A 24911-nucleotide genomic window follows, 5' to 3' on the forward strand; every position below is an offset into this window, starting at 1 on the left:
TTATCCCATACACAAAAATTAATTTGAGATGAATCATATATCAAAACATAAAAGCTAAAACTAGAAAGCTTCCAAAAGAAAACATAGGGACATTGTGATCCTGGGGTAGGAAAAGACCTCTTCGTGACAACATAAAAAGCATTAACTACATAAGAACTTGATAAATTAGATTTTATGAAATTAAAAATTTCTTGGGGCACCTGGGTGGCTCAGTTGGTTGAGCGTCTGCCTTCAGCTCGGATAGTGATCTCAGGGTCCTGGGATTGAGTCCCATGTTGGGCTCCCTGCTCAGTGGGGAGTCTGCTTCTCCCTACCTCTCTGCCTCTCCCACCCACAGGCTTGTTTTCTCTCTCTCTCTCGCAAATGAATAAAATCTTTAAAAAAAAAAAAAAAGAAAATTAAAAATTTCTGTTCATCAAAAGGCAAAAAATTTATTTCAACTGAAGAAAAACCAGAGTATTAAGAATTTCTGTTCATCAAAGAATACTATAAAGAAAATTAAAAAAGCAAACTACAGACTAGGAGAAATTATAATACATGTATCTGACAAAGGTCTTCTATGCATAATAAAAGAATTCCTTCAATCAATAATAAAGAGACAGTAATTAAAACATATGTAAAACATTAACATATGTTGAAAGAGGCCAACATTATTAGTCTTTAGGAAAATACAAATTCAAAATCAGTGAGTTACTGGGGTGCCTGGGTGGCTCAGTCGGTTGAGTATCAGACTCTTGATTTCAGCTCAGGTTATGATCTCAAGGTCCTGGGATCCAGCCCATCATTGGGCTCCCTGCTCAGTGGGGAGTCTGCTTCTCCCTCTCCCTCTGCCTCTCCCTCCACTCATGCTCTCTCTCTCACACACACACACAAATAAAATCTTAAAAAAAAAAAAGGCAATAGAATTGAAAACATGTCCACAAAAGGACTTGTCCATAAATGTTAACACCATCTTTATTCATAAGACTCCCAAACTAGAATCAACCCATATGTCCATCAGCAAGTGAATGAACAAAATAACTCTTATATTCAGAGATCAAAACTATATATGAATCTCAAAAACATGATGAGCAAAAGTCGTCAGAGACTCATATCACCTGCATGATTCCTTTTGCAACAAGTTCCAAAATAGACTAAAGTAAGCTATGGTATAGTAAGGGATTATAACCCACTAGGAATCCAAGAGAACGGATGAATGGATGGATAGATAAATGGGTAGAAACAGACAGGGAAAAAGAGAAAAAGAGAGAGATTGTTGCAACAGAAGGGAGGGCTCTTCCTTACAGTAAAATGCCAATTAATAAATCATCATTTCATAACTATCAGGGGAAAAATTATTTTGAGCAAGAACATGTATGGAAGTTAAATTCAAAAGAGAAAACTAGATAAGGGGAAGCATATTTACATGGTCTGAACATCTCATGTTAGTTGTTTGTTAAATAGGCAACAATTGTGAGAGGGAAAAATAGCAACTATGTGGTAGAGAGTGTGGTAGTTATAACACTTTGCCTAACAATCAAAATTAACACTACCATTCCGGAAAAAAAAATAAATAACACTACCACTGAGGGGCTGATAGATACTGTGTACCTTCAAAAGCAGTATCTTGAGAAGGATAGAACTTCTTTCTCCCTTGTGTACTAATCCAGAATGGACTGCACAATCTAAATCCTATAATGAGAAAATGTTTAAAAAAATTGAGACACATTCTATAAAATACGTTGGCCTATATTCAGTGTCATGAAAGTCTGAAAAACAACATATATGGAGATTAAAGATTAAATCTTGTGAATTTGATGATTGTACTGTGGTTATGTTAGAGAATATTTTTGTTCTTAAAATATGAACTATTCTTAAATACTGTAGGTTAAAGGAGAAAGATATATGCAACCTAATCTCAAATGGCTTTGAAAAAAATAAATACTACTTTGTGTGCAAGTGCACGTGTGTGTGTGTGTGTGTGTGTGTGTGTGTGTGTGTAGAAAGACAGAAGAGGGAGAGAGAATAATACAACAATAAAGGAAAAGTGCTAAGATGTTAGAAATTAGTGTATCGAGGTAAAGGGTATATGAAAGTTATTTCTGTACCTTTTTTAAATCAAAGTTTAAATTATTTCAAAATTAAAAGTTAAAAAAATAAAGAGCATCAAGTAACCATAAAAAAACATATTCTGGTGACAAAAGTCAGCTCAATAGTTTCCTAATTCATGGGGATGAGGTTGATTAGAAAGAGGTCTATTCTGGGTGGTAGAAGTGTTCTATATATTGACAGAGGTATTAAAAAACACATGGGTAGACAAACATCAGAATTCACTGAAATATACACATAAAACCTGTGCATCTGTGCATTTTATTAAATTTAATTATATCTAAATTTTTTTAAAAGCCACTAAAGAAACTTATGGTTTAACATGAAGTGATAATTAATTATCAAAATTCATAATCACAAGCCTACCTGAAAATGTATTTGAGGTTTTGAATTTATACTGCCTCTGTGCTGTGGGAAAAAAACCAAGAACTTAATTTTGCAAATCCTCCCTAAAAAAATTAACCATTCTTTAAGTCTCTCAAGATTCAGAGATTAAGATTACCTAATTATAAAAACAAAAATTTTAAAAATTAGCAAATACATTGGGAAATAAACCATCATGAATAACAAGAACAAAAGTAAAATTAGCCTCCAAAGGACTTCAGATATGTAAAATAAGTATGTTCTAAATATTTACAGAAAGAAGAGATGGAATTAAAACATGGCAAGAAGCAAGATATTATCAACATAACCAGCAGACAGGAACTGGATATTCGAGGACTTAAAAATACACTATCTGACATCAAAAACAGAAAATAAATGTTTCTGTTCTCCAATTTCAAGATAGGGAAGGACTAACTGTTCTTTGACATCAGTCAGCTAATCCTAAGTATACTGTGATATTGAGCAAATACTTAAAACATTCCGGCTTTTTAAAGACTCCAAACTTCCCCAAACTCTGATTCAACACCAATTCTTTGCTATGTTTGCCATGTTTAAGAAGCACAGTTTCTCCCTTGCTTAGCAAGTAATAAATTCAGCCTCTTTGTTTCAGCAATAATTAATGGGTTTTGGTTTCAAGTATTTTGAGTGATGGTCTTTTCCTTTAGCGAATCCAATAAATTAATTTAATAGCAAAATTTAGGATTAGTAAAGAAGAATATAAGTAAACCACAAATATCCAAATAAAGCACAGAAAGTTTTTAAAAAATAAAATAATAAGAGATATATAGAACACAGAGAAAAGGTCTAATATAGGTATAATGGGAGACCAAGGAGAAAAGAATGGGGCAAAAATAATATTTGAAGAGATTTCAAGAAATTGAGTATTTTCTTAGAACTAATAAATGACATCAACCCACAGATGAAAAACTTTAAATGCAAACCTAGGCACATCATACATAGCAAAACTTTTGGATAACCAAACAAGGACAAAATCTTAGAAAAGCCAGAGGGAGGAAATGACATTTTACAGCAACATCAAAAATACTAAACACCTAGGAATAAATATAATGATATACATGAAAGAATTATATACTGAAAACTATAAAATCTTATTGAGGGGTGCCTGGGTGGCTCAGTTGTTAAGCATCTGCCTTCGGCTCAGGTCATGATCCCAGGGTCCTGGGATCGAGCCCCGCATCGGGCTCCCTGCTCCGCAGGAAGCCTGCTTCTCCCTCTCCCACTCCCCTTGCTTGTGTTCCCTCTCTCACTGTGTCTCTCTCTGTCAAATAAATAAATAAAATCTTAAAAAAAAAACCTTATTGAAAAGAAATTAAAGGAAAGAATAATTGAGATGAAAATAAATGAAGGACAATTAAATAAGGAAAAATATTCACATTAATTGATTAAAATACTTTATACTGTAAAGATATCAATTCTCCCCAAACTGATCTACAGATACAAAACAATCCCATTCACAATTGCAGCAGCTTTTTTGGTGAAAAATGATAAATGATTTCTACAACTTATAGGCAATGCAAAGGGTCAACAAGAGCTGAGGCAATTTTGAAAAAAATAATAAAGTTGTAAGACTTATGCTATCTCAGACCAAAATATCTATTATAGTTATAATAATTAAGAAGTATGGTGCTGACACAGACTGACAATCAGAAAAATAAAACAAAGAATCTATACCTGTACTGTCCCATATGGTAGCCACCAGACACGTGGCTAAATTTAAATTAATTAAAATTCATTAACATATGAAATTCAGTCCTTAGTTACACTTGCCATATTTCAAGAACTCAGCAGTCACATGTGGCTACTGAATTAAACAGCATATATATGAACATTTCCATAATGGCAGAAAGTTCCATTAGACAGCACTTATCTAGAAAGACACACATAAAATTATATGATTTATGGCAAAGGTCTAATATAGTAGGGAAAAGTTAGTCTTTCCAATAAATTGTGATGGATCAATCAGACACCAATAGACAAAAGTAAATAATACAATAATAAATATATAATCAACTTTGATCCCCACCTTATACCACATACAAAACTCAATTCTAAGTGGAATGTAGACTTGAATGTAAGAAATAAAACAGGGATGCCTGGATGGCTCAGTCGGTTAAACGTCTGCCTTCGGCTCAGGTCATGATCCCAGGGTCCTGGGATCGAGTCCCACATTGGTATCCTTGCTCAGCTGGGAGCCTGCCTCTCCCTCTGCCTGCCGCTCCCCCTGCTTATGCCTCCTCTCTCTCTCTCACTCTCTGACAAATAAATAAACAAAATCTTAAAAAAATAAAAATTAAAAAATTAAAAAATAAAAACTTTGTTTTTATAAAAACTTTGTTTTATTTTTAATTTTTTAATTTTTTTTTAAGATTTTATTTATTTATTTGACAGAGAGAGACACAGCGAGAGAGGGAACACAAGCAGGGGGTGTGGGAGAGGGAGAAGCAGGCTTCCCGTGGAGCAGGGAGCCAGATGAGGGGCTCGATCCCAGGACCCTGGAATCATGACCTGAGCCAAAGGCAGACGCTTAACGACTGAGCCACCCAAGCACCCCAAAACAATAAAGTTTTTCGAAGACATAGAAAATAAACTTCACAACCTTGTAGTAAACAAAGGTTTATAAAATAAGATGCAAAAAGTGCCAGCCATAAAATACAATACCAATAATGAGTATTTAAGATACATTAAAACTGAGAACTTTGCTTATCAAAAGAGATCAGTGAGAGAGAGAAAAGGAAAACTGTAGCCTGATAAATTTTATTTGCAACATATATATCTGACAAAAAATTTGTATCCAGAATATAAATATGACAAAACACTCCTAGAAAACAATTAGGCCAACAACCTGGTAGAAAAATGGATAACATATGAACAGACACTTAATAATAAAGGACGACAGAATGGCTAATAAGCATACGAAAAGGTGTTAAATTTCATTTGTTATCAGAAAAGTGCAAATGAAAACCTAAATGGGTATCATTATATACTTGCCAGAATACCTAAAATGAAATTAAAGATAGGCAATAAGAAGTGTTGGTGAAGAAGTGATACAGCTGGCTCTTACACATTATTGATATAAGAATTGGTACACTTTGAAAACTGTCTGAGTTATTGGTTGAATTATGTCCCCACAAAACTTATATGTTAAAGTTCTAACACCCAGTGCCTCAGAATGTGACCTTATTTGGAAACAGAATCGGTGCGGATATAATTAGTTAAAATTAGATTATTAAGGTGGGCCTTAATCCAATAATGACTGGTGTCCTTAAAGAAAGGGAATAGACATGAATAGAGAGAAGATGATGTGAAAAGACATTGGAAGAAGACAGTGTTCTACAAATCATGGAAAGAGACCTGGAACAGATCCTTCCCTCACAACCCTAAGTGGGAATCAACTCTTTTTTACACCTTGAATTTGGACTTCTAGACTCCAGAAATGTGAGACAATAAATTTCTGTTGTTTAAGTCACCCAGTTGTGGTATTTCATTATGACAGCCCTGGCAAACTAATACAGGAAGTTATTTACTTGTAATACATACAGATCTTATGACACAACAATTATACTTCTTGGTATACACATGACAGAAATATATGTGTATGTTATGTATTTACCAAAAGATTTGTATAAGAATGTTCATAACATTATTATTTGTAAAAGCCCCAAACTAGTAATAATTCAAATATTCATCAACAGTGAATGAATAAAAAAAATTATGGTATATTTACACAGTGGAATTTTATATGAGAATGAACCAACTACAACCACATGCAATAACAAGAAAGAATATCACAATGATGTTGAGCAAAAGAACTCAGACACAAAAGATACATATGGATGATTACAATGATACAGTCAAATATATAAAAGTAATCTGTAGATTGAGAAGTTAGGGTAAGTAGTTACCTTTGGAGAGGAAGGAGGCAGTAGTGATTGGGAAGGGGCAAGAGAAAGGTTTCTGGGATGCGGGTAATGTACTATTTCCTGATCTTGGTGATGGTGATACTGTAAAAATTTTTCAAGTTGTACACTTATAATCTGCATACTTTTTTCCATATATTTTATACATCATTTCAAAAAATTCTTTAAACACTGAATAGGTAAGTTAAATGGATTAGAATAACTAAATTATGATCTTTTATTTTTAAAAAGAGATCTTTAAAAGTAGCCATATTGTAGCAGAGATAGACACAGAAAATATAAGACACGTTAATGGAAGCATAAGATAGAGTGAAAAGGTTAAGTTTAAGTCTAATTGACGTTGCAGAAGAAGAAAATAAACAGAATGAGTACGAATCAATATTTAAAGACATAGGGGTGCCTGGGTGGCTCAGTTGGTTGAGCGTCTGCCTTCCACTCAGGTCATGATTGTGGGGTCCTGGGATGGAACCCTGCGTCGGGCTCCCTGCTCAGCAGGGAGTCTGCTTGTCCCTGTCCCTCTCTCCCCTACCACCGCTCATGCTCTTGCTCTCAAATAAATAAATAAAATCTTTAAAAATAATTTTTAAAAATAGATAATAGCTGAGAATTTTCCAGAATCAACATGACATAAATTCCAGATTAAAAAATGCACAATAATCTCAAGGAGAATAGACAAGAAGAAAACCACACTGAATAAATTATTGTGATACTGCAGAACTCCAAAGACCAAGAGAAAATCTTAAAATCAGATACAGAAAAAGATTGGATCCAATCAGAAAACACAGATGACCTACAAAGGAATGAAAATCAGACTGATCACTTCTTTTTTCAAATTTTCAAACTGACAGAAAATCCAAAGAGAATACTATAGCGAGCACCCTTAACCACTCACCAGCTTCAGTGTTAACATTGTGACTGACTTACTCAAAGTTTATCTAAACATATATATGTCCTTTCCTTTTGGGAAAATACAGAAAGTAGGCTGCTATCACAATTCTTCATCCCAAATTCTTTATCATGCACTTTCCAAGAACAAGAACATTCAACTACAACATCATTACCTCACCCATGATAATTGACATTAATTCAATAACACCACTCTAAGAGAGCACAGATGAAATTTTCCTAGTTATCCTAATATGTCCTCTAAAGCTTTTTTTTACTTATCCAGGATCTAATCAAGATTTATGTATTACTTTCAGATGTTTTAACTTTTCGGTCTCTCAATTTAGGACATTCTCATCACTTCCCTTGGTTTTTCATGACACTGTATCATTTGAAGAGTTCAGGTCAATTGTCCTAAAAAAATACCTCACATTCTGAACTGGTTTGACTGTTTCCCCATTATCAACAGGACAAGTATTTCCAGAAAGAAATGTTGTATAACTCCTGTGCAGCACATTATGCCTATAGCTGCCCCACTATTGGTTATACTAAATGAACATTTTGTAATTTTCTCTTTGTAATCAGTAAGTCAACTGCAAAGTAAGTTTTTGAGACTCAAGAGCATACTTTTTAATGGCAACCATGAAAGACATTAAGTCAATAGGATACAACCTTCCACGTGCTAGGAAAAAAATGGCTATTAATGTAGAGCTGTATTGTCAACTAAAATATAATTCAAGAAGGCAAAATGAGGTATATCCTAAAATTATTATTTCAAGATACAGTAAAAAAAAATTAATAGGAAGACTATGTACACACACAAAAAACTGGTTTGCACAAACTTTTGTTGTTTTCTTTTTTATATATATACACACTCCAAAATTAAATATTTTTAGCATGTCTTGAAAAAAGTACTTTACCTGCCATCTCTTCTGAGGGCAAAAGCAATGCCATCTTTCTGGAAAGGAAGCAGCTTTGCTCTTAGTTTGTCAGGTAAAAAATCCAACTGTTTATAAGAATCTTCATTTGTCAAACAAGAAATCTGAGGTGTAAGAGACTTTTTTATCTTATGAACTTTAGGCATCCTGATCCTAAAAAAAAAGAAATCACAAAAGAGGAGGGGTAGGGAAATAGCTATTACTGAGTGTATTAGAGAACTAAACATAAATAATAATAAAGTACTTACCATTAGCTTTGATATACTATCTACATAGATATAAATTGGTTACATCACAATCCAAAATGAGCTATTAAGAAAATTCAAAGCACTAAGTCCAAAAGCAATTACTTAGTGCACAATTCGGGAACTCAGCATCCTTTATTTCATTTATATTTCAAATTGAACCATATACATAACCATTATCCTGTTTTAAGCAATAAATGTTTTACTGAAAGTTTATACATCAGCCAGATTTTTAAGACTAAATAATTTTTTAAATAAGGAATGATTTGCTACAGAAAGAGGAATTCTTTTCTAATTAATCCTTTTGTAGATGTACATTTTCATATCACACCAAATTTTCTAAGAATGGGATAAAACTGCATTTTAAAAATTACAAAATACAAAGATATTAACTCCAAATTTATAATTAAATCAATATTAAATGAGACTCATTTTTAAATATTAAAATGAATTCTTTTAAATCAAATGAATACACAGTATAAACTCTGCCTGACTGGCACCTCCCTCACCCCTGGGTTTCCACAAATGTCAATTTAATTTTCTATATGAAAATTTCATATATCTGTAAATTCTCAGAGCTCTGCAAGAAAAAGTCCTATTAAATCACTAAACTATAAAACTTCTTTAATAATACTTCGTATTTAGGTTGCACCTTTTCATCTGTTTATGTGTAATCTCACTTCATCTTTAAAACAAATTCACTTTTTTCTCAATTGCTTGCAGACTTATAAAATTTTACCCCACCCAAAAAAAAATCATCAACCTCTGTATCCAATGTCTAAGAATCTCAAGAATTCAGTGCGTATTTGTTAATAAATAGATATTACATGCCAGGATCTAGAGAAGCAAGGACCATACCCTCACAGAGCTTACATTCTTAAGGGGGAGACTAAAAATAAATAAATAAATGATTAATTACAGTATAGTGTAAATATTATGAAGGAACTTAAGATCGTAACAGCCAATTTAGGTAGGCTGACCAGGTAAGGACTCTCCTAGATGATGCTTACTCCATAGACTGAAGGGTGTGAAAGAGTCAACCAAGTTCAAAACTGAGAGAAGAGCCCTCCCAGCAGACAGCATCAGCGGAAAGGCTCCAAGCTGAGAAAGGGCTGAGTGATCTTTAGAAACAGAAAGGAGGCCAATGTGGCTGAACCAAGGGAGAGAATAGTATGAGATGAAGCTATTGAGATAAGCAAGAGTAAAATCATAGAAGGCCCTGATAAGGGCTTTGGATTCTATTTTAAGAATGAAGGGGAGCCAATCCAGCTCTGCCATCCAAAACACTATTAACCAGAAGTGGCTATTTAAGTTAAAAATTAAAACTCCAGGCATGGTGTGAAGAAGAGACAAGAATGACCTCCGGACAGCCAAAGCCCATGCCACTATATCTCCGCGTCCAGTGCCACCGTCACCACCATGCCCAAGAGAAAGGCTGAAGTGGATGCTAAAGGAGATAAAGCTAAGGTGAAGAATGAGCCATAGAGAAGATCTGCAAAGTTATCTGCTAAACCTGCTCCTCTAAAGCCAGAGCCCAAGCCTAGAAAGGCCCCTGCAAAGAAGGGAGAGAAGGTACCCAATGGGCAAAGATTGGGAATAACCCTGCAGAAAACAGAGATGCCAAAACAGACCAGGCACAGAAAGCTGAAGGTGCTGGAGATGCCAAGTGAAGTGTGTGCATTTTTGATAGCTGTGTATTTCTTGTGACTGTACAGTTTGAAATACTATTTTTTATCAAGTTTTATAAAAATGCAGAATTTTGCTTTACTTTTTTCTTTTAAGCTATGTTGTTAGCACACAGAACATTTCATTGTTGTTTGGGGGGAAGGGCATATATCACTAACAGAGTATCTCTGAAGCTAGACTGATACAAATGGAAAAACACCATTCCCTTGTAGTTTTGAGAATCTTCCTTTTGGTTCCCAGGAGGAGGGATTCCTTGATGTTGAAACACATTAGCCACCTTGGCACAAATGCCTTGTGGTGTGGAAAAACTAAAATTCTTTTTTTTTGTCCTCTTCTCCCTGTCTGCCTTCAACATAGACTTAACTCCCTTAAACCCAGAGATCTGTTGGAACTTGACCCCAAGACATGGTTCCCAGTATATGTCAGGCAATCTGGACTTTACAGTGTCACCATGGAGATGGCATCCCTCAAAAGACCTCCTTTTTTAGCTTGTGGATCTTCAGATTGCTAATTATGCTATCTTCATTTCATTTCCTGAAAGTCAGTGTCTGCTTGTGAAAAGGTTGTTGAACAACATGCTAAATGTGAAATGTCAACCCTCACTCTAAACTTCCCCTGTTCAGGGGATCAGATGAAGACTCCATTGGGTTTTATAGTGGCTTTCTGATTTTGGTAATCCATGGAAGAAGGGAGTATAATAGTTACAGAATATTGTTAATGACTATCTTCCCATGTGCTGCCTGAAATACCATGATTGTTTATGAAAAGTATCTTTAATAAAGCTGGATACAGTTTGGCTTGGAAAAAAATAATAAAAATAAAAAAAATTAAAACTTCAGTTCCTCAGTTGCATCAGCCATGTTTCAAGTGCTCAGTGGCCACTTGTGGCTAGTGGCTATCATACTGAACAGTGAAGATATATACCATTTCAATCTTCACTGAAAGCTGTATTAGACAGCACTTACTGGAGAGTTTTAAGCAGGAGCGAGACACACTCTTATATTTTAAAAACTACCAGTAGAAGACAAAGCTATTAATAGAAAGAAATGTCCCTAGAGGACTTGGCCAGTCCATAAAGGCCCCACTACATCTGAAGGCCACTGGATTTGGATATGACTTATGACAGACTCAAACCTGTCTGATAAGGTCCTCCTAAACACCAGTGAGTAGGCATCCCTTCTCAACACCACCACCAAAACACTGAGTAAATAACAGAGAATGGTTCAAAAAGCGTAAAGCATTAAAGCAAGAAATTTATTACCAGGCTGAAACAGACAAGGCGAGAATCATCTTTGGCAGTAGAACTGGAGAGGTTCAGGAAATGAATCAGAAGTAAAGCAAACAGAACTTGCTGATGGAAGACATGTGGAGAATGAGGGACATGTGAACTCAAGATGTACATTTAGAGTGATGGAATTTATGCAAATTTATTGAGATAGTAAAGACTAAGGAAGAAACGGATTGGGGAGAAAAAAATCAATACATCTTTTAGAAATATATAAACTTTGAGATGGTTGTAAATTATGAAGTGGAAATGTCTAATAGATTTGGAAATACATGAGTCTGGAACCCTAGGGAGAGAACAAGGCTGGATATATGTATTTGGGAGTTGACATAGGATAGTCTATCTACATTATTCTTTGAGGCCACCCAACATCTGGGACCCCTGCTATGTCTAGGAATTTCCTCATATTACAAATCTGAGTAGGAGTCAGATACCATGTCCCAATAGAAAAGCTGGAAATAGCAAATTCTTGCTTTCTCAGCCTGCCTTACAGAAATTGGATTTGCTAATTAGATATACCCATTCCAGACTTTAATCCAGAAAGTCAAAACTCAAAGAAGCAATGAATAAGTGAAACCCATTCTGGCAAGGGTAGCAGCAGTAGAAAGTGCCACGTCTGCTTTCCAAAACTAATAGGGTTTCAGAAGCAATTTTGAGGGTTAACGTTTTAAGGAGTACCTCATACCATTAGTTTAGGGTGGAACACTAGCAAGAAGCTCAGAAAAAAAAATACAAAAACCATTTTACTGTCTATTATCTTTGCTTTCTTTACATTGTAAAAATTTTTAACGAACACCAAGAAAAAAATACCTGCTAAAATGAGGTCATACTGCAACTTATCTGATTTATTTTAGTAAGACTGAATCAAGCACTACATTTGTAAAAATAAACAATGAAACTAAAGCCATCTTAATAAAAAAATTGTTGTAAGAGAGTCGCAAATAAGAGAAAAAATATAGATGAAGATTAAAAAAGTCTACAATAGTACAAAAATGTTTAGAAAACTTTCAATTGAACTAAAATTGTGGTATGTCTGCTTCACTGATGATTCAAATAGGTATTTGGATACATAAAGAACTTAAAAATAAGTAGTGGTACGATTAATTAATAACACAGGGATATTCCAGTTAATATTCAAAATAAAATAATTTTAAAATACCCTTTCCCACTTATACTATAGAAAGTCTAAAAATTATATTATAATAAAAAATACCTCATTTAGGTCAGTCATATAGGTTCGTCTGCTGCAAAAGGTCAGGTGTAACCAATATTGTGTTAATAAAGGAAGACTTGGGCTTCATCTTCTCTCTAACTTATCAAGAAACTAATACTAAGTGTGTATGTCTATCTAATCATGAAAAGTATAGAGAATTTAGTTCAGAAATTTAGGAAAAAGTTTTATTCAGTGTATACATACAACTTTATTTTTTAGTAAGATTGGGGGAGCTGGTAAGATGGAACCAACAATATTTACCTTTTAATACCATGTTATTAAAATTATCAAAATTAAAATCATTGGCTAGGGAAGTTTAGTAAAAGCAAAATCTAGCAGAACTCATTTTCTGAGCAATTCTCTTCATAAACAACACTTGAGAAGTGAATAAAGGGAAGTTTTCATTTTCAATATTTTATTTAAGATCAAGATGGCATTTTTATAATCAATTGGGAACAAGATAAATTCAAATGGAATTTACTGATACATTCCTAAATAAATATTAGAATCGTGTTGAGGAGAATCAGCTATTGTTGAAATATAGTACTAATAAATTTATTTGGAAATAAAAACCAAATGGCTGCTCAGAGAAATTATAGACTTTGAGGAGATGATTTTGTTACTTTTATTTTTTTAATTAAGGATTTGTTCAATGAGGGATGTGTGGCTGGCTCAGTCAGTAGAGCATGCAATTCTTGGTCGGAGGGTTGCAATTTCAAGCCCCACACTGGGTGTAGAGATTACTTAAAAATAAAATTTAATTTATAGGGCACCTGGGTGGCTCAGTCGTTAAGCGTCTGCCTTCAGCTTAGGTCATGATCCCGGGGTCCTGGGATCGAGCCCCGCATCGGGCTCCCTGCTCCACGGGAAGCCTGCTTCTCCCTCTCTCACTCCCCCTGCTTGTGTTCCCTCTCTTGCTGTGTCTCTATCAAATGAATAAATAAAAAATCTTAAAAAATTTTAATTTAATTTAAAAAAGAATTTGTTGGATGAAATAAGCAGTAGATATAGATACAGACAAAAAGAGAATCAGTGAATAGAAGACACATTAAATAGAAATGAAGTAAAATGCCAATTAAAAGAAAAAGATTATCATACTGGATTTAAAAATCAGTATCTATATGCTGCTTTAAAAAGACACATCTTAAACACCGAATGGAAAAGAATGAAAAAAAACATATTATGCATATCAAAATAGAGCTGGTATAGTTTTATTAACATAAAGCAACAAATATTGGCTAAAAGGGCATTATTAGAAATAAAGGGTATTTTATAATGATAAAAGGTTTAGCTTACTAAAAACATAAACATTGCCTTAAAATATGTAAAAAATAAAATGCAAATACACAAAAACAAAAGGAAAATCTGAGAAAGGAGAATAGCCAAATCTATAATTACAGTGGAAGACTTTAATATATTTCTTTCAGTAATTGATTGTATAAGCAGATTAAAAATAGAAAAAGGATATGGAAGATTTGAAGAACCCAATATACAAACTTGAGCCATTTAGTGAATGACAGATGTATTCCTTTCAAGCTCATTCTATGAAGCCAGCCTAAACTTGATTGTAGAAGCTGCTTTTTTTTTTTTTTTAAGATTTTATTTATTTATTTGTCAGAGAGAGAGCACAAGCAGGGGAAGCAGCAGGCAGAGGGAGAAGCAGATTCCCTGATGAGCAAGGAATCTGATGCGGGACTCGATCCCAGGATCCTGGGATCATGACCTGCACCAAAGGCAGACATTTAACTGACTGAGCCACCCAGGCGTCCGGTAGAGGCTGCTTTTAGACAACAGGCTTGAGCAATGGAATGTAGAACAAGGCAAAAGAGCCCACAGCGACCACCTAGCTGAATACAGACAGGCCCATCAGGAAACCCACCTCAAAATATCCATAAGCCCTAACTGACCAATGGAGTACTAACAAACACACATTTACCAAAAAAGGGAAAATTCCATATATCCCAATACCTCCTCACCCTCCCCCTTTAAAAACAACCCTCAACCACTGCCTCATTGCAGTCTCTCCTCTGCTGTCCTGCCCCTTGCTCCCTTGTGGTGTATTTAATAAACTTCTATCTCCTTTGTCCCGCCTCAGGTGAATTCTTTCACCACCCATATCAAAAGCCCCCACCCAATCATCATCACCCCACATTTGAGGGCCCCCATCAGGTTGGGAGAAACACACTGATCTGACAAACACAATACAAACATACACATGTGAGCACACACACACACAAGCCATTTTCTCATATTCATGGGTAAACAAAATATTAGCAAACCAAAGACAGCAATAAATTAAAAGCCTAAAATATCAAGACATGTAAAATGGGCTTATTTTAGGGAAAATAAAATAAAATAAAATGGGCTTATTTTAGGAACACAAGCCTAGTTAAACTTTCAAAACTCAATCAAACCCAAAATAATCTTGAAAATGAACAAACTTGGACTTATACTTCCTGGTTGTAAAACTTAGCACAAAGCTACCTAAGACAGTGTAGTACTAGCATGATGATAGACAGATCAATGGAATAGATTTTAGAGTCCAGAAATAAACTCTTACATTTATGGTTAGTTCATTTTTCACAGGGGTGCCAAAACAATTCAACAGGAAAAGAACAGTCTTTCCAAGAAATAGCACTAGAGCAACTAGATATCCCGATACAAAAGAATGAACTTGGACCCCTAACTAACACCATACATAAAAATTAACTCAAAATGGATCAAAGACTAAAATGTAGTAGCCAAAATGGAAAAACTCTTACAAGAAAGTAAAAGAATAAATCTTCATGACCTTGGGTTATGCGACGGTTTCTTAGATACAAAGCCAAAACTAAAAGCAACAACAACAAAATAGATAAACTGGACTTCACCAAAATTAAAAACTTTACAGCTACAAATCAAGAGAATGAAGACAGCTCAAAGAAGGGGAGACAATATTTGTACATTGTGTATGACAAAAATGTATAAAGAAGAATTACAACTGAATAATAAAAAAAAATCCAATTTAAAAATGGGCAAAAGATCTGAATACACATTTCTCCAAAGAAGGTATATACATGGCCAATAAGCACACAAAAGTATGTTCAACACCATTAGTAGTAAGGAAACTGCAAATCAAAACCAAAATAAGACACTTCACACTCATTAGGACAGCTAAAGGAAAAACGATAGATAGTAACAAGTGTTGACAAAAGTGTAGAGAAATTAGAACCTTCAAACACTGCTTGTGGAAATGTATAAAAATATAGCACTGTAGAAAACGGTCTGGCAGTTCATCAAAATTTTAAACATAATTGCTTACCATAAGACCTGGAAATTCTACCTCTAGATATATACCCAAAAGAAACAAAAACACATACACACAAAAGCTTGCATACAAATTTTCATAGCAGTATTATTCATAAAAGTAAAAATGGGAAACAAACAAAATGTCCATCACCTGATGAACTGGTAAAGAAAATACAGTGTATCCATACAATGGAGTATTATTTGACAATAAAATGCAATGAAACACTGATATATGCTATAACATGGATGAACACTGAAAACATTACACTAAGTGACAAAAGCCAGTCACAATGAACCACATATTGTGTAATTCCATTTATATGAAAGGTCCAGATTAGGCAAATTCATACAGACATAAAGTAAATGAATAGTTGCCTAGGGTTAGAGTCGGGACAGGGGGTGGGAAAAGTAGGATGGCAGAGAACAGAGAGCAATTGCTAATGAGTACTAGGTTTTTTTTTAAAGTAATGAAAATGTTCTAAAATTAGATTGTGATGATGGTTCCAAAACTCTATGAATATAACAAAACTCACAGAATTGCAAAATAAGTGAATTTTACGGTATGCGCATTACATCTCAATTAAGCTGTTAAAAAATGCACTGTGAAAAAAGCTCAATCAATGTAATCCTCAAAAATAACAAAATAAAGAAGTTGTACAGTCATTTCAACAGTGGCGAAATAAGCATTTGATAAAATTTGAAATTCATTTACAACAAAAGCTACCTGACATAGGAAAAATAGAAGAGAACTTCCTTAATATGATACAAGTTTTTACCAAAAACCTTCAGCAAACATCATACTTAAGGTAAAATGTTGAAAGCTTTACCTGCAAGGTCATAAAAGACACAAATATGCCTGTTATTGCCAATTTTATTTAATAGTGGAATCACCTCAGTTGAATAAGACAAAAGGAAAAGGACAAAGAAATAAGAGAAAAAAAAATTAAAATTTGGTTCCAGTCCAAGACAGCAACGTAAGAAGATCCTGAACTCACTTCCTCCATGGACACACCAATTCTACACCTATTTACTACAGAACAACTCCTCCTGAAGAACTGAGGGCTGAGTGAACAACTTCTATACAACAAAAGATAGACCACATAGAGAAAGGCAAGAGAGATGAAGACATGGTAACAAAGAAATGCCACCTCTGATGCTGCAATCTGCAGTGTGAAGGGATAAGACTGAAAGACACAGAGCAGATTCTTCTACCCTGGGGCACAGAAAAAAAAAGCGACAGTTTAAAAGGGCAACTGCAATATAAAGGAACTAGCTCTAGAACCCTGCTGAATGGTGGAGCTGCTGGAACTCTCTCCAAGTATGAGAGGCTGGCAAACCCCACATTTACGCACATCCTCCACCTTGAGAGTACAGATGGCAGCAGGGTCCAGGTGTTAATAGCCAGCCTACCACATTAGTGACCACAGGGTCCCTGGCCCATAGCAGCCCCGGATGCCCTGGGCACAGAAGAAAATGTCAGGGTTTCGAAGAGAGGCTAGTTTGTAAAATATCCAGCCATAGATCTCCATCAAACAGCAAGGGAGCTGCTGGAACTCTCTCCAGGGTGGAGGAGCTAGAGAGCATCACAGTTTACATTCTGTATCCACTTTGATAGTGCAAACAGGAGCAGGGTCTGGGTGCCCTATGTAGCTTATTTGCTCAGTGAGCCATGGGCCCCTAGCCCACACCAGGGCCAGCCATCCCACGAAAACAGCCCCAGAGCAGCACACACAAGGACACTCCTGGTCAGCACTTGCTTACAACTCCAGCCATACTGCCAAGGTGATACAGGACCGAAGCACCCCAGAACACCCCAGGCCCACACCACTCTGGCTCCAGAAAGCTTGCTAAGGCAGCCCTGGTACAGAGTGCTCCAGGACCTCCCGGTTCACCCCTGCTTAGGCTCCAGCCACCCATGCAAGGCACCCCCTCCACAGAGCATTCCAGGAATCCCCAGCCCATGCCCACATCAGTTTTAGCTACCTGCCAAGGGCACCACCTATATGGAATGCAGCAGGACACCACTGTCCCCACCCCACAAAGTTTCCAGCCACCTTGCCAGGGCACCCCCTGCATGAGCACATCAGAACATTCTAGCCTCTAACAGTCTCAGCTCCAGTCACCCCACCAGGGAATCCCCTGTGCTACGCATCCCAGGACATCCTGGCTTGCACCCACTTCAGGTTCAACTGTCCTCCCAGGGCACCATCTACATGGAGAGCCCTAGGAAATGCCCCACCCATGCATACTTCAGCTATAACTATCTGAACAAGGTGCCCCTGCATGTAGCACAAGGGACACCCTGGCCTGCACCCTGCCTCAGCTCCAGCTGCCCCACCAGGGCACCCTCTATGCAGCAAACCCTGGGACACTTCAACTTCAACTTCAGGTACCCTGCCAGAGTGCCCTTTGTGCAGAGAACCCAGGGACTGCACTGGCCCGCACCCACTTCAGCTTTAGCTGTCCTACCAAGGCACTCTCTGCACAGTCCCAGGACACTCTGGATAGCATGCATTTCAACTTTAGCTGTCTTGCCAGGGTGCCCCCTGCACAAAGAGCCCTGAGACCACCCCAATGTATGCCCACTTCAGCTCAGGCCATCATATCAGGTCAGCACCAGTACAGACTGTCCCAGGAACCCCAGTGCACCCCAGACACAGCTCCAGCCGGCCAGCCAAAGTCACCAGGCACACACAGTCTTCACAGGGGACAATTACAGAATCAGCTGTTCCACCTAATCCACAGAAACAAATACAGAAAGTCAAGCAAAATGAGACAGAGGAATATGCTCCAAATGAAACAAAACAAAAGCAATACGCTTGGTAAAAGTTTAAAGTAATGATCATAAAAATGCTTACCACACGGAAAAGTGGAAAAAATTAATGACAATTTTGACAAAGAGAAAATATAAAAAAATAACCAATCAGAATTGAGGAATACAATAAGTGAAATAAAAATTACACTAGAGGGAATCAACAAAACATTAGAGGATGCAGAAGAACAGATCAGTGATCTGGAAGACAGGGTTTGGAAAATACCTGAGATGAACAGCAAAAAACAAATTCAAAGCACAATAATTTTAAAAATGAGGATAAGGTAAAGGTTCTCTTAGACAAGACCAAATGAACAATCACATTATAGGGGTCCCAGAAGAAGAAGAAAGAAAAAGGTAGAGAACTTGTTTGAAAAAATAATAGACGTAAACTTCCCTAACCTGGGAAGGAACAGACATCCAGATTCAGTAAGCATAGAGAGTTCCAAAAAAGATAGCCCAAGAAGGTGCACACTATGACATATAGTAATTAAAATGTCAAAGGTTTAAGATAAAGAGAGAATTTTAAAATCAGCAAGAAGTAAGTTACATACAGGGGAAACACTCTAAGGCTGTCAGCTGATTTCTCAGCAGAACCTTTACAGACCAGAAATGAGTGGCATGATATATTCAGAATGCTCAAAGGAAAAAAACCTACAACCAAAAATAGTCTATCCAGGAGGATTATCATTCAGAATTGAAGTAGAGATAGAATTGCCAGATAAACAAAAGCTAGGAGTATATCACCACTAAAGCATCCTTACAAGAAATCTTAAAGGGAATTCTTTAAGTGGAAAAGGAAAGTTCATAATTAGAAGAAAATTACAAATAAAAATATGAAAAATAAGGGGCACTTGGGTGGCTCAGTCTGTTAAGCATCCAATTCTTGATTTTGGCTCAGGTCATGACCTCAGGGTTGTGACATCAATGTAATCAAGCTTAAGTGACCATCAAATTAATATAGACTGCTATATAATTAGAATACTACATCTGAACCTCATGGTAACCACAAACACAATGCCTATAATAAATACACAAAAAATAAAGAGAAAGAAAGCCAAGCATAACACTACAGAAAGTAATCAATCACTAGGAAAGAGAGCAAGAGAAGAAAAAAGGATAGAGAAGACCTACAAAAACAACTAAAAACAATTAACAAAATAGCAATAGACCACATGCCCAGTAATAATTACTTTAGATGTAAATAGATTAAATGATATAATCAAAAGACAAAGGGGGGCAGAAAATTTTTAAAAAAGAGAGAGAGAGAGACCAATCTATACACTGCCTACAAGAGACTCCCTTCAGGGGTGCCCGGGTGGCTCAGTCCGTTAAGCGTCTGCCTTCAACTCAGGTCATGATCCCAGAATCCAGGGATCAAGCCCAACATCAGGCTCCCTCTGCTCAGCGGGGAGCCTGCTTCTCCCTCCCCCGCTCCCACTGCTTGTGCTCTCTCTGTCAAATGAATAAATCTTTGAAAAAAAAAAAAAGAGAGAGACTCCCTTCAGACCTAAAAATACATAGAAAACGAAAGTTAAAGGAAGGAAAAAGATACTCCATGCAAATAAAGTGAGAAAAAAGCCAGGGTAGCAATACTTCTATCAGACAAAACAGACTTTAAAACTAAGAATATAACAAGAGACAAAAAAGGACACTACATAATGATAAAGGGGACAATTCAAAAGGTGATATAACAATTGTAAACATCTATGCACCCAATGATGGAGCACCAAAACACATAACGCAAAAGTTAATACAGATAAAGGGAGAAATTGACAGTAATAAAATAATAGTAGGATACTTTAACACCTCAGTTACATCAATGGATAGTTCATCCAAGCAGAAAACCAATAAGGAAACACCACCTTTGAATTAAACCAGAAGGACGTAACAGATACATACAGAACATCTGATCCCCAAACAGCAAAATACACATTCTTTTCAAGTGCACAGGGAACATTCTCCAGGACAGATCACATCTTAGGCCACAGAACAAGTCTCAATAAATTTAAGAAGACTGAAATCATATCATGCATCTTTTCTGACCACAACAGTATGAACCTAGAAATTAATCACATGAAAAAACTGGAAAAAACACAAATAGGTCACCAAAGAAACCGAAGAAGAAATTAAAAAATACATGGAGACAAATGAAAATGAAAACACAATGGTCCAAAGTTTTTGGGACATAGAAAAAACAGTTCTGAGAGGGAAATATTTAGTGATACAGGCCTACCTCAAGAAACAATATAAATCTCAAAGAAACAATCTAACCTTACAACTAAAGGAACTAGAACAAGAACTAACAAAGCCCACAGTTAGTAGGAGAAAGGAATTAATAAAGATCAGAATAGAAATAAATGAAACAGAGACTAAAATCAAAACAAAAAAAATAGAAAAGATCAATGAAACTAAGAACTGGTTCTTAGAAAAGATAAACAAAATTGAAAAACCTTTAGCCAGACTTATCAAAAAACAAAATCAAACAGGAGAAAAATAAAATTAGAAATGAAAGAGAAGTAACATTCAACACCACAGAAATATGAAGAATTGTAAGACAATACTATAAAAAATTATATGCCAACAAGTGGACAATGTAGAAGAAACAGATAAATTCCTAGATACACAATGTCCCAAATCTGAATCAGGAAGACATAGAAAATCTGTACAGACTAATTAATGGTAAGAAAATTAAACTGGTAATCAAAAAGCTCCCAACAAACAAAAGTCCAACACCAGATGGCTTCACAGGCAAATTTTACCAAATATTTAAAGAAGAATGAATACCTATTCTCCTCAAACTAGTCCAAAGAATAAAATAGAAAAAAAAAACAAAAAAACTTCCAAATTCATTCTATGAGGCCAGCATTACCCTGATACCAAAGACACTACTAAAAAAAGAAAACTACTATATCCCTGAACACAGATGCAAAAATCTTCAACAAAATACTAGCAAGCCACATTCACAATACATTAAAAGGATGAGTCACCACAATCAAGAGGGTTTGTTCCGGGGACATAATAATGGTTCAATATTAGCAAATCAGTCAACGTGATATGCCACAATCAACAAAATTAAGGATAAAAATCATTTGTTCAATCCCAATAGATGCAGAAAAAGCATTTGACAAAAATCAACATCTGTTCATGATAAAAACTCTCAAAACAGGTTTATATGGACAATACCTAAACATAATAAAGGCCATATATGAAAAAACCATAGCTAACATCATACTCAATGGTGAAAAACAAAGAGCTTTTCCTTTAAGATCAGGAACAAGACAAGCATGTCCACTCTCACCACTTTAATTTAACATAATATTGGAAATTTTAGCCACAGCAATCAGACAAGAAAAATAAATTAAAGGTATCCAAGTTACTAAGGAAGAAGTTAACTTGTCACTATTTGCAGATTACCTGATACTACACATAGAAAACTCTAATGGGTATGTGCTATGGTGAGTGCTGTGAATTGTGCAAGACTGTTGAATCACAGATCTGTACCTCTGAAACCAATAATGCAATATATGCTAAGAAAAAAGAAGAAGAGGGCGCCTGGGTGGCTCAGTTGGTTAAGCGACTGCCTTCGGCTCAGGTCATGATCCTGGAGTCCCTGGATCGAGTCCCGCATCGGGCTCCCTGCTCGGCGGGGAGCCTGCTTCTCCCTCTGACCCTCCCCCCTCTCATGTGCTCTCTCTCTCTCATTCTCTCTGTCTCAAATAAATAAATAAAATTTAAAAAAAAAAAAAAAAGAAAAAAGAAGAAGAAGAAGATAGCAGGAGGGGAAGAATGAAGGGGGGGAAATCGGAGGGGGAGATGAACCATGAGAGACGATGGACTCTGAAAAACAAACTGAGGGTTCTAGAGGGGAGGGAGGTGGGAGGATGGGTTAGCCTGGTGATGGGTATTAAAGAGGGCAGGTTCTGCATGGAGCACTGGGTGTTATGCACAAACAATGAATCATGGAACACTACATCAAAAACTAATGATGTAATGTATGGTGATTAACATTAACAATAAAAAAATTAAAAAAAAAAAAAAGAAAACTCTAATGACTCCACGGGCACCTGGGTGGCTCCGTCAGTTAAGGATCTGACTTCAGCTCAGGTCATGATCTCAGGTCCTGGGATCGAGTACTACGATGGGCTCGGTGCTCAGCAGGGAATCTGCTTGTCCTTCTCCCTCTCCCTCTGCCCCTCCCCCTGCTCATGCGCACTCTCTCTCTCTCTCTAATAAATAAAATCTTTAAAGAAAATTCTAAAGACTCCACATAAAACTATTAAAATACATGAATTCGGTAAAGTTGAAGGATACAAAATTAATACACATACATCAGTTGCATTTCTATACACTAATAACAAAGTAGCAGAAAGAAAAATTAAAACAATCCCAGTAAAAAGAATAAAATACCTAGAAATAAACTTAACCACAAAGATCAAAGACTTACTCTGGAAACTATAAAATATTGATGAAGAAATGAACGATGGCACAAATAGAAAGACCCTCCATGCTCATGCACTGGAAGAATATTGTTAAAATGTCCCAACTACCCGAAGCAATCTACAGATTCAATGCAATCCCTATCAAAATACCAATGGCATTTTTCACAGAATTACAACAAATAACCCTAAAACTCATATGGAACCACAAAAGACCCTGAACAACCAACGCAATCTTGAGAAAGAACAAAGCTGGAGGTATTACAGTCCCAGATTTCAAAATATACTACAAAGCTATAGTAATCAAAACAATATGGTACTGGCACAAAAACAAGACACATAGATCATCAGAACAGAAAAGAAAGTCCAGAAATAAACCCATGCTTATATGGTCAACTAATCTATGACAAAGGAGGCAACAATACATAATAAGAAAAAGACGGTCTCTTCAATAAATGGTGCTGGGAATACTAGACAGCTACATGCAAAAGAATGAAACTGGACCCCTTTCTCACATCATACACAAAAATAAACTCAAAATGGATTAAAGACCGGGGCGCCTGGGTGGCTCAGTTGTTAAGCGTCTGCCTTCGGCTCAGGTCATGATCCCACAGTCCTGGGATTGAGCCCCACATCGGGCTCCCTGCTCAGTGGGAAGCCTGCTTCTCCCTTTCCCGCTCCCCCTGCTTGTGTTCCTTCTCTCACTGTGTCTCTCTCTGTCAAAAAAGAAATAAAATCTTTTTTAAAAAAAAAATGGATTAAAGACCTAAATGTGAGACATGAAACCATAAAACTCCTAGAAGAAAACACAGGCAGTAATTTCTTTGACTTTGCAACATTTTTCTAGATATGTCTCCTCAGGCAAGGGATACAAAAGCAAAAATAAACTATCGGGACTATAACAAAATAAAAAGGGAAGGAAACCATCCACAAAAAGAAAAGGCAACCTAGTGAATGGGAAAAGATATCTGCAAAAGATCTATCTGGTAAGGCATTAATATCCAAAATATATAAAGAACTTACACAACTCAACACCGAAAAAACAAATAAATCTGATTAAAAATGGGCAGAGGACCTAAATAGACATTTTTCTAAAGAAGACATACAGATGGCCAACAGACACATGAAAAGATGCTCAACATCACTAGTCATCAGGGAAATGCAGATCAAAATCACAATGAATTATCACTTTAACCTTGTCAGAATACCTAGAATCAAAAAGATAAGAAATAATAAGTGTTGGCGAGGATGCAGAGAGAAAGGAACCCTCACACACTATTGCAATTGCTGCAGCCACTGTGAGAAACAGTATGGAGGTTCCTCAAAAAATTAAAAAGAGAATTACCATATGATCCAGTAATTCCCCTAGTGGGTATTTTCCCAAAGAAAACAAAAACACTAACTCAAAAAGATATATGCACCCTATGTTTACTGCATCATTACTTACAATAACCAAGAAACCCAAGTGTCCCTCAATAAATAAATGAGTAAACAAGTTGGGGTATATATACAATGGACTATTACTCAGCCATAAAAAAGGATGAAATCTTGCCATTTGCAACAACATGGATGGACCAAAAGAGTATTACACTAAGTGAAATAAGTCAGACAAAGAAAGACAAATACTATGTGATTTCACTTATATGTGGAATCTAAAAAACAAAACAAATGAATAAACAAACAAGCAAAGAGCAGAAACAGACCCATAAA

The 24911-nt window shown here is 36.1% G+C and overlaps 1 protein-coding gene and 1 pseudogene across 2 annotated transcripts in view; one reads left to right on the forward strand and one right to left on the reverse strand.

Moving 5' to 3' along the window:
• Nucleotides 1-24911, reverse strand: part of ZRANB3 (zinc finger RANBP2-type containing 3) — a 309431-nt gene that overhangs the window by 273005 nt on the left and 11515 nt on the right. For both annotated transcript variants that reach the window (XM_078070719.1, XM_078070718.1), the window contains exon 2: nt 8216-8386. In XM_078070719.1, coding sequence (XP_077926845.1) covers nt 8216-8379 — 164 coding nt within the window. In that variant the 5' untranslated portion in view covers nt 8380-8386. The remainder of the gene's footprint in view (nt 1-8215; nt 8387-24911) is intronic.
• On the forward strand, nt 9889-10245 carry LOC118527412 (non-histone chromosomal protein HMG-17 pseudogene; annotated as a pseudogene).

Source organism: Halichoerus grypus, chromosome 4 (genome assembly GCF_964656455.1).
Source record: "Halichoerus grypus chromosome 4, mHalGry1.hap1.1, whole genome shotgun sequence".
NCBI lineage: Eukaryota > Metazoa > Chordata > Mammalia > Carnivora > Phocidae > Halichoerus > Halichoerus grypus.